The sequence below is a fragment of the Mastacembelus armatus genome, chromosome 11 (assembly GCF_900324485.2).
Source record: "Mastacembelus armatus chromosome 11, fMasArm1.2, whole genome shotgun sequence".
NCBI lineage: Eukaryota > Metazoa > Chordata > Actinopteri > Synbranchiformes > Mastacembelidae > Mastacembelus > Mastacembelus armatus.
In genome coordinates this window covers 17,408,396-17,419,388 of record NC_046643.1, presented here as the reverse complement: position 1 = coordinate 17,419,388, position 10,993 = coordinate 17,408,396, and the positions used below count along the sequence as shown (strand labels likewise).

Below are 10,993 nucleotides of genomic sequence, written 5' to 3'. Positions count from 1 at the left end.
GAGGCGCCCTGCTGAGTAATGCTGCTCGGGACTTAAAGACTTTCATGTGCAAGACATGCTACTCTTAGATAAGACTAGTTTAAACATCCTGACTCCTACAAAAGGACACTGGCTGCATGTTGTTCACTCATGATGTTGACTTCCCAGAACTAATGGACAGATATGACCCAGGGAGGTGAGCGTGGTTTAGGATATCTGCAGTGTCATGAAGCCAGGACACTGTGTCATGTGATAAGAGTATTATAGAGAGATCTGGCCTCTTTAAATAACCTGGAGTTAAGCCTTCAGTGGTGCCATTAGGAGAAAAAGAGAAAGGAAAGGCTGAGTAGATGGTAGAAGAGGGTATGGATGGGTGAGAGGTGGAGATATAGTGGCACAGAAAAAGAGGAGGAGGAGGAGGAGGAGGAGGAGTGGTCAGGGACAGAAACAAAGCTGACAGTCTGACTCAGAGTCACTGAGAGAACATCCTGCGTTGAGGGCTGTGTAGTGTTAAGAGGATGACTCAGTCTGCATGGTGGGAAAATCATGTACCGGACAACTTCTTAGTGTGTGATCCATCTTCTGAATTACACTCATGCACGATAATACACTGGCTGCACTCTGTTCATTTGTCCATCTGTGCTGTTTTTCTCAGTGTTGGCATTTGAGGTTGTTGTTTTCCAAATTCTCTGGGTCCAGTGTCAAAAACTCATGTTATGAAAACAGCTTTTTTTTTTTTGGTTTATTTTAAATTCAAGTGGGAATTCCTCTTTGGATTGAATGTAAAGCTTCATTTGCTGTTTATTTACAGATGAAGCAGAGACCAAACAACATTGGCATTTAATCCAATATTCTTTTGAGCTCTGTTTTGTTTTATTTAATAGCAGCTCAGGAGCTATCGATTACATCATGTTTCATAAGCAGATGTGGTTTACATTATAACATAAATAACATTATGAACTTCAAAACTCACACTAAGTCTGGGTAATTCTTGATTTTAACAATTGGCTAAACAGTTCAAGTCTCCATCTATCCAGTGAGGTTTTATCTGTCTTGACTGAGTTGAAGCTGCGACTGATGCAAGAGAGGATCATAGTGCCACTGTAGTTTCGCACCAGCCTCCTCTCCACCACAAGGACTGAAGAATTTCACCTCATTTTGTCAAGCAGGGATCAGGTGAAAAGGATTATGTGCTCGTTAAACCCCAAGGTCTGAATCAGACCTCAGTGCAGGCCTTTATAAAGCCTCTCCAATCATGGTTTCGTAAGAGTAGCTGCAAGCTACGGTACAGGGGGACCAGCTGGAGCCTCAGCTGCACCTCAGCTCTACTTGTGTTTCTGTCACGGATGCAACATCCAAATCAGATTGAACTGTGGGTTCACATCAAATTGCCCCAACACCCCGATTTAAACAGAAGGGGCCCTGCCAGATAAAGTTAAAGTCAGTTAAAACACAGACAGCTTTGTTGATCTTCAGGTTAGTAAATATTACATGAATTTTTCAAATCAGACACTATACAAATACACATTAAATGAGTTATAAGCACAGTTTTTATGACCATTGCATTGCTGATAATTGTTAGATCACTATTTATCTTTAACCACCACTCTATCAGGTAAGGTAGAGGCTCTTGGAGCTTGGTCATGGTGGTCAGCTGACACACTCATGCATGCATGCATTCACACAATGGTATTATTCACATTGAGTCCGTAGAGTCCAATGCTGCTTACATAATGTTCACAGAAGTCTGTAGTTTTAAAAGGGAAATTGTATCATGTGTTGACGTGAAACAAGTGGAGGATGTGAACCTACTCAACAGCTGGAGCTGAGTTTATTACATGGTCTCAAAGTGATTCAGAGATAAGGCTTTTGGGATGGTGTTATGTCTAACTCTCTGTTAGTGATGATTCTCAGAGCGTCACCTTTAAACAAATCAGAGGAAAACTGAGCTGCTTGTGCACCAACAGGCCTTTAGGTGGATTACAGTTCTCTGATAACTGACAGGCTTGATTCTGCAGTGGGACCTCTCCAGCTGTTCAGCATGAGTAAGATTCAACAGGCCTCTGCTGACTTTAAGTGTCTTCTCCAATCTGGACACATACTTTGTTGCAGGGCAGCAGTCTTTTCTTGGCACTGTCCAGAAAATTATTTTGGTTTTACATATAATGTAAAGCCTCCAGTTCAAAGCTACTTCATTAGCCGTGACCTACAGCAGCACAACATCAAGTTTGACAGTTTACCTAAGGTTGACAGTTAGAGACTTGTGGCCCATATAACTGACACTGTTGGTAGAGGATGTGTTTACATAGCGACGTCTACTTTGATGAGGAGATAGCAGCTACACCAATTCAGCTTCCAGGTTACGTGACGATGACGACAGAGATGTCAAACCACACCCATCACCTGAAACTGAAACGAGTTGATGAAAGGTCCAGCAACTTTAAACCCACATAAAAATGGGTGTGTGTTTATTCTGACAGAGTGTTGAGCGAGGCCAGGGAGGGTCCATCTGTCTGAAGTGAAGCTGCTGGGCTGATTTACAGTGTGGAGAAGCTGGAATATTAGCAGATGGGCTGTAGGCAGCAGAATATCATTCTGGTATTACATTCTTGGAAGTTTTTAATTAATGCACATTTACACTGTGTAATGTAACCTCAATCTCCCCAGTGTTTTGACCTTGGTCTAAAAAACCCCATAATCCCCTTAGACCAATGGGAGATATAACTTCTCCATGAATGGTGGCTACTGCCTGAGCTTATGGTTATATAACGACTGATACAAAAGTAAAGCTCATTTGTTTGAAAAGCATTTTGGTCAGTGTACTATTTTAAGATCTTTGCTATGAGGCTGAAATGTTACTATGTGATTGTTCAAGCCTGGTAAATCATTTCAAACTTCCCCTGATCTAATCTGTTTGTATTGCTGTCGGTGCAGACATGTTCATGCAGAAAAACAGACTGTCAGAATAATCCTGGGGAATGGCTGAAATAGGATTAAATAAAGAGATCAAATTATGATAACGTTGCAGTATATAGTTTGGTGGAGACATTGGGTGAAAGGTCAGAGGACTTTTTCTTATTTATACCTTCAACAGAGCAGTGATCTCCCTGACACCGATTTAGTATTTATAATATACACAAAATTCCTCAGTCTCCCAGTCATACTGAAAAGAAAACAGCAGCTAAAACAGCCCATGTTTTTACCAAACACAGATTCAGATGGTCAGTTTCATCTGCGTGCCAACCATGTCAGCTGGGTGAGTGGTCGTCATCAGTGCAGGCAAACAAAGCTGAAATTCATCCGGGACGTCTGCTGATGGTGCAGGCCACAACAGACTTGTTGTCCAGCAATGCAGTCTGAGTCACCGACCATGAGCGTCCTCCTCACGGACGCTCCAGAGCTGCCAACACCCACCAGCATCGGCTGTCCACTGGTTTATAAAAGCCCTCCTACAGGGAAATGGTCTGTTGTCAGATCAGTTGCTATATATGTGGATGATTTCAATCTAAAACCCAAACCTAACCAGTCAGGAAAAATGTGGCTAAATAAAAAGATTATTTGATAGGTTGATAGGATACAGACTTTGATCATTAGTATTCAGAAATTTATATTTTACTATACGATCAGTTACAGTGGGAGAAAAGGAGTTTGACATTGACTTTAAATGCAATTGAGCAAATTGTGGATATTCTACATTTTTATTCATTATTCTCAAAAATTCATATGAAAATAAATATTGTTAATTCAGAATTATTGAGCTAAGATTGTTTCCCGCCTGTTTTCTTACAAATACATGCATTATGAAGCGTGTACACTGTACCAATATGGCGGCCGCAGTGATGCCTCCATGCGGATGGTTTACTGCCTCCTACTGGTTAGACCCCGTACATTCATCTACGTCACTTCCGGGCAGATATTTCCGTTGAATGCAGACCGTGAAGTGGAAGGTGCGTAAATTTAATCCGCTTCCATCCAACTTAAATTACAAAATGCACAAAGTTTCTGGGTTAATCAGATGATTTTAGAAGTAAATCCATGCGGTTAAATGTTGGTTTTGTTAGTAAAATGTTGTTTGAAAATGTTCGTAAGTGTGAGCTGTGTATGTGGGAGCTGCATCACATCACATGAGGTTTTTAAACAGCTGGTATTTATTATTTCATGCTAAAGGACGAAGTGTGTGAAACGTCCAGAGTCACGATGGAAAAGTAGCAGCAGTTTTCTTCTTGTTTAGTCACTTGGCTTTTAAAAAACCTGAGGTCCCACAATTATTTCTCCAGGCACCAAAAACCAACCAGCAATCTAGAGCTGAAATAAACAGGCTCGTCAACTAAACATGAAAGCACCAATTATAGTTTATTCTCCAGTGGTGCAGATGTGCACAAATCGGACAAATCCAGTAATTTGGACCCAGATATGGACTTTTGTTTTAACAGCCCTGTTAAAGCTAATAAATGCATCATGAGCTAAAGTGAGATTCTTTTCTATTATTGTTAAATATGCAGAGAAATTAGACATTTCTGTGTTTTAATTGTGCAGACTTTTCCAGCGAGGCCGAGCCTGTGGTGGCTCCGTCCTTTCCTGTAGTGTCTGCTAGAGAGACATGGGGCGGTTTGAGGCCCTGCTGTGACTCTTCATGGCAGGGTTATAGGTAAACCTCAGACAATCTCTGTTTATTGTATGCATTGATCGGTCAAGGTGAATTGTTACTAACAATTATGCGTACTGATTTCTATACACCCTCAGAAAATATCTGAACCATTCAAGCATGTTCACTGCAAAGTCTGCAGGTTTTCACTCCCACAAAATCAGCTGGTTTCTGTTGATCTTTGCAACTAGAGCAGAAAGAAGATATTTTTTGACATGTCCTGTCTTTTTTTTTGCATGGAACTTAAGGTCATGCCAGATAGGAATATTGTGTTGCATATTAAACACAACAGTTAGAAATTAATTGTTAAACTCGTCTCTTCAGGGCACATTTTGCATGATGTGACCTTTAAAACTTTCACAGAAATGTCCAGTACTAAACAGAGTAAAATGCTGTTTTTCAGGGCTGCAGAGATGAAGCTGAGCCCAGGCCTGTTCGCGCCTCCTGACTGACCTCTGCTGCTCATGTAGGAGTTTGACACGGTGCTGGAAATTTTAGTTTGTATTTTTTTAAAAAAATGTTTTTTAAGGATTTTATGACACAACATTGCTATCAATGGGAATTGTTGCTTTTTCTGTGTGTGATAATAGTGAAGTAGTTAAAATATTGGGTTTTTTTTCTAAGTTCAAAGTCTTAACAACTTGAATCTCTCTGAGGAAGCAAAGCAGCTTTGAGCTGAGTCGAGGAGGGAATGAGAAATGAGATGTATCTGTGTTTTATTGCTGATTGTGCAGACTTTTCCAGCGAGGCCGAGCCTGTGGTGGCTCCGTCCTTTCCTGTAGTGTCTGCTAGAGAGACGTGAGGCGGTTTGAGGCCCTGCTGTGGCTCTTCATGGCAGGGTTATAGGTAAACCTCCAACATTTCATCATCGTCACAGCTTTTAAGCCAAATGATTGTTGAACTGCTCTTGTAGCTTCTTGTCTGAAACAGCATTTTTGTTTTACAGGAATAAGAGACGTCATGTCAGAGGTCAGATGGTATGTTTACCTGAGCTAAATGTGACACTGATAGAATATTGACTACACCTAAATTATCAGTAACTGTTTCAGTCAACATACAAATGATTTGTCATGTACTAAAAGAGTTGTATGAATGAAGTGTCTAAGTAATGCTGGGTTTTTATCTTCTCTAGGGCTTCAGTGCTTCTGCAGTGTGTTGAGCAGTGCTGAGGCTGCTCACTGTGTCACTGTGCACTCAGAGAAAAGGGTTTGACCACTGATAACAAGACTTAATGCAGGTGAAGATGTTTCTCCAGTGCACTCATGTGTCTCTTCATGTTTTTAGAAAGAGGCATTCATTAAATTTTCTCTTTGCAGGTTGCATACTGGGAGGTAGAGAAGCATTTCATCTGCTGCACACAAGAAAATCTGTGTTCAGTGTGTTCCCCTACACACGACTCTCTGCAAGTACTGGTGTTTGTTGTAAGATCAAATGGAAAATGCAGGTTTTGAGTGAAATAAAGCTGATCTGAAAAGATGCATCAGAGTCTGAAAAGAACAAAGTGCTTATTCTGCAATAAAAACTAATTCAGCAGAAATATACTGTATGTGAATCATATTTAAAATAGAAGATGTGTTACATACAGAGCTGTTTAATTAAATGCTGATAAAGTTAACATGTTTACTGGGCTCTATCCAGCTTCTGTCTCTTATTAACAGTGTCATGACCTCAAGACTGTGAGCACAGGTACTTTATCTAATTAACCCAAAAGAAAATCAATTCACAAATCTTAATTAGTGTCCGATCAACTCTGCCTCTGTTGGCTGGTCACCTTGTTTGGCTTATTGAAGAGTTAATGTATAGTTTATATGAAAATAAATATTAAATTAGGTCTATTGAAATAAATATGATCAGCATTGTATTATCCTGACTATGACCTCAGTAATAAACACAGTAAAATGAACCAGTCTGAGTTACATTAGATTTTGCAGGTGTACCTAATAAAGTGGTCAGTGTGAAATTACACCATAAAAAGTTAAATTTTTACATGAATTTGTTAAAGGTTTTCTAATCTATAGATTTTAATAATTTAATAATTACTTAATTGTGGACATGTCAAACTGAAAAGTGTATTTTCTCTTATTGCGGAGTGAATTTACGTCTCAGCGGACATGACGTTACCACTTTCGTTTTCACGCTGCATGAAGGCTCAAGTTATGAAGTAAATACAGAAGTGAGCAAAAGGTAAGTAGTTCCCCTCAGTGTGTGCATTGACTCAGCCTTTATTATAACATCGAGTGACTTTATGAAGTTTATTCATTCATATCAAGTTTCTTCATAAAGTCACTTTTATTTGTAAAAACTGAAGAGTTACTTTCGCTTTCGGTGAAACGTCTTGGACCTTTTAAGTTCCAGGCTGAAAGTCCCATGTAACCGCCGCCTGCGGAACAGAAACCTTACAGACGCGCACTGTGGCTTTATCATATCAATATTTTATTTGTGAAACACTGCAGAGTCTCAGGTGCAGCAACAGGTTTTCTCAGGTTTTTCTCATGTGTGGGGGGCCTGAGGGGAAATTACGGGTCCACATGAATCACGGGGCTGAAACAATAACACAGCCTGATTCTGGATTTCTGTAAATCTCCATCTGGAGAATAAAACTGATTCAACTTTTAAAAGTAATAAATTCATTCTGGCTTTTTGGCGCCCTCTGTCGATTCTCAGTGTAAAATGCAACAACATTAATATATTTTACTGCGCATTTAAAGACAAAGATAAATTTATTATAGAGGCCTGAATTTATTTTCTTTGGCTTATTTCACTCTCTGCCCCCAAGCAACGTAGTACTACTGAAGTAGTGCAGTACTACTAAAGTAATGCAGTACTACTGATTAGATAGATAGGTGGATAGACATATAAAGAGATAGATAAATCAGTTGAATTAACAACAATGAAAGTTCTTTCTATTTAATGTTAAATGTGCAAAAAGGCTCTGAGTATTTTCTGAAGTGACTGTATACAGATGTTCATTGTCTCTCTGGTTCCCACAGATGGATTTTCAGTTGGAGGCAACCGTACATTTGGGTGATTTTCAAGATCAGACAGAAGTGAGAAAAATCCTCAGGTCGCATGACTTTGCAGTGACGACTCTGGACAGAAATAAGGTGCGTATTAAGGGCTCCTATGTTAATCTCAAAGCAGCGAAGGCCCGTTTGGAGCAGCTTCTTAGCTCCCAAACCCAGACTGAGATAAGACCGTACTCCTCCTCTCATCGCCCAGACCGAACAGTTTCCTCTGGAGCAGTTTCCAAATACTCAAACACTACAGGCAGGTCAGGATCCAGAGACAAACCTCGACAGTCTTCTCCGTCGTCACCTTACTCCTCTGCATCCTATCCAGCTTCTCCACAACACAGATCTGTTTCTCCTCCAAGACCAGACCAGAGCGCTTCATCCAGGGCTGGGCACGAGTCCTTTGTGGTCGAAAGAGATGTGTTCAAGTACGCAGAGCAGTTCAGGAGGAAAGAAATTGACAACATCCTGATCAGCCACGATGCTAAAATGACAGTGGATTATTTTGGCGAAAGCTGCAACATCACATTAAAGGGCAAGGGTGCACAGAAGGCCGCTGGTAAACTACAGAGCCTCCTGAATCACCTCAGCCAATCACTACGCACACAGGAAGTTCCTCGGAGGGACATGGATCGTGAAGGCAAGGCTCTGTTAGAGAAAGTTCGCCACAACAAAAACATTTACAAGTCGGTGCTCTTGTGTGAGATGACTGACAGCCTTCACCTCGTAGGCCCATCAGGGGAGAGCTATGAATTAAAGCAGATGCTGTTGAGGAGGCAGGATAACCAGTCAGGACATACAGGAAGTAGATTCACCAAACTCCTTCCACGAAACAGATCTTGGTCCTTGGCAGCAAGAAGGAGCAGGACAATCGCTAATCTGTCACAGCCTGTCGGAGCTGTGGGTTATACCCCATCAAAGTACCAGGATGATAAACAGGAAGGTGCTGCGGCTCGTCCTGGTCAGAGTGCAGCTTTAAGTCGGTCTGAGTCCAGTGATAACAAACGAGTTGAAAGGACCAGTGGATTCTGGAAAGACACGCGAAACAAACGTCGGTCTAGCTGGAGGAAATATTTTTGCATTTGAAAAAAATGGAAAATCAGCAGTGAATCTAGAAAACACTAAACCTCCACATTTTATCTATAGTTTACCTTTTGTGGTGTTATTTTTCACCACCAATCGGTTTGAATATGCAGTTACATGATGTTTTGTAGTAGAAAGTCAGATGACAGGATTGATACTGTGTTTGCAGGTTCTCCTCTTTCATTGGCTCTTTTTATTTAAGTGTAATTTTAATCTTAGGTGTAAACTGTGAAGGTGCAATGTCTAAAATGAACACTTCAGCAGCATCTAGTGGTGCAGAATGCATATGGCATGGTGGCCGACACCTTTAAAATAAAACACGTGATTTGGTTTGTCCATTCTGGGCTACTGTAGAAACATGGTGGCACATCCTTGCTGCCTCTATGAAAGGAGACCTGCTCCATATCTAGATTTAAAAGGCTCATTCTGTGATCAGGAAAATGCAGTGGTTGTTTTTTTTTTCTTCTCATGATTACAGACTAACTACAACATGTTTATGAAGAAGAAGAAGTACTTTATTAATCCCCAAGGTGAAATTCAATTCTTATAGCAGTTATTCTAATTTAATTAAAATAATTAAAAATATCACACTAACTATTACACTGAACCTTTAAATTGCTCAGATTGATGGAAGTTTGCGGTTCAGTGTTGACATCTTTACTCATGTCAAACTATTTATTGTATGTGAACAGTGATCACCTGCACATAATGTGACTTATGAAACAAGTTTGTATGAGGACAGTCTGTAATTTTCTGCCCTTCACAGACACATCACTGACATGTCTGTGTCTCATTACAGACAACTGATTCTACATCTGTACACTAAGATGTAAAGCAGAGAGATGAATATGGTAATTAAACATACAAAAGACCAGTAAAAAGACACTAACAATAGTAGCCTGAGTGATTTTAAATGTGATGATGATCCTGTGTGATCTCAGTTTGTTTGTGCTCTGCCATAATTACACTGTGTATGTGGGACTGTTGTGTTTAATGCAACATCTAGATGGAGACAAACATAAGAGAGGAAGTGTGAGGCAGAAGTGAAACAATCTCTGAACTCATGTTGAGAGAGGAAGTCCTGAGGGCCTAATATGTAAATGTAGTTACAGAAAGACTAACTGCATGTTTGACCTTACAGCCAAGAACCGCAGATTAGACAGAGGCAGGTGAACAATCTCCTGTTGGTGTTTCTACCAAATAAAGATATTTCAGTCTAATGGTAAAATCCCTGTACTTCCCAGTCACTGCTTATATGAAGTATGAATTGAAGCAGCTATTCAAAAGGGGCTGAAGTGACTATAATTATGACTCAGAGTCATTTTAACAGCAATAACTCAAACTCAGATCAGTGTGCTGGAAGTTTTGTTCTGTGGTTTCAGGTTTGTTGTTATTGTTGTGTCTGTTGCCAGGTTATTTCAAATATTTGCACACAGTCTAACTTACAAAACACTGGGGAAGTCAAAGAAAAAAAATCTCCAACATAATATTCAAGCAAGGAGGCTTGAAGATAAAATATGATACCTTTATTTTGAAGGTTAATACATCCTAATTACAAAATATTAAATATTAAAGTTCAGTCTTCACTGTAAAACAAACAAAGATATTTAAAAGATTAAGTACAAACTTTTTCCAGAGCTTTCTCTTGTAGTGCACAGACGTTTTCCCCAAGTGTCAGTAATTATTGTTTTCCCAGCTTTTCCAAACATGGATGTTATTGATATAACCAACCCTTTAAATTCTAATAATAGACTTTTTTAGGGCTCTGCTCATCATGGAAAAAAAAAAAACATCTGAGTCATGAAATGTGTCACTCGTCTGTGTTGGGAGAGATAAGCATTCACTGCTGAACCACGCTGGAGAGCTGCCAGCAACTGATGCTGAGGGACAAAGGGTCAAGTTCGTCACTTTGGTGCATCTTGCTCTATTTACTGTGGCGGATGTAGAGGCAGAGAAAATGTTTGCATCTGGATGCTGACCATGCAGGTTCATCCACGGAAGTGAATGAGCTCAGCAGTGAAGGGATTTTAAAATCTTTTGGCCTGTTTGTGTTTTTGTTATTTTCCCCCTTGACTTCAACAAGTGTGAAAGGTTTGCAAAATCACCAGTGAAACTAGGAAGAACTGACAGAAAAGGGTTTGGTCCTGCAGTAGCATAAACAACAGGGAACTTAAAGAAAGCTGTTCTCTTATTCTGTTTTGTTTTTTCTTCCTTCATCTTCCCCTTTTAAAGCTCAAAACAAACAGAAGCAGCAGCTGGACTTTCAGATTTTTAC

The 10,993-nt window shown here is 40.0% G+C and overlaps 1 protein-coding gene, 1 long non-coding RNA gene and 2 other non-coding genes across 7 annotated transcripts; all 4 read left to right on the top strand.

Moving 5' to 3' along the window:
• Positions 1-3,875: 3,875 nt before the first annotated feature.
• On the top strand, positions 3,876-6,239 carry LOC113126041 (uncharacterized). 4 transcript variants are annotated; one of them, XR_003295243.2, is made up of 7 exons: positions 3,885-3,926; positions 4,516-4,627; positions 5,028-5,106; positions 5,359-5,470; positions 5,571-5,601; positions 5,757-5,861; positions 5,941-6,239. It is a non-coding gene; the product is annotated as an uncharacterized LOC113126041 (long non-coding RNA). The 4 variants fall into 4 exon arrangements; XR_003295244.2 differs by lacking the exon at positions 4,516-4,627 and having other exon boundaries at positions 3,888-3,926; XR_003295242.2 differs by lacking the exon at positions 3,885-3,926 and having other exon boundaries at positions 3,933-4,627.
• Positions 4,510-4,644, top strand: LOC113127022 (small nucleolar RNA SNORA9). The gene has a single exon (XR_003295364.1). It is a non-coding gene; the product is annotated as a small nucleolar RNA SNORA9 (small nucleolar RNA).
• On the top strand, positions 5,353-5,487 carry LOC113127023 (small nucleolar RNA SNORA9). The gene has a single exon (XR_003295365.1). It is a non-coding gene; the product is annotated as a small nucleolar RNA SNORA9 (small nucleolar RNA).
• Positions 6,240-6,670: 431 nt separating the features above from the next.
• On the top strand, positions 6,671-10,226 carry rbm43 (RNA binding motif protein 43). Its single transcript, XM_026299793.1, has 2 exons — positions 6,671-6,808; positions 7,615-10,226. The coding sequence occupies exon 2, from the start codon at positions 7,615-7,617 to the stop codon at positions 8,719-8,721; it is 1,107 nt and encodes a 368-aa protein (XP_026155578.1). The 5' UTR covers positions 6,671-6,808; the 3' UTR covers positions 8,722-10,226.
• The last annotated feature ends 767 nt before the right edge of the window (positions 10,227-10,993 follow it).

Bases quoted from the DNA above. Each gene is read 5' to 3' on its own strand.
- rbm43 (XM_026299793.1), top strand. From the start codon at position 7,615: ATGGATTTTCAGTTGGAGGCAACCGTACATTTGGGTGATTTTCAAGAT.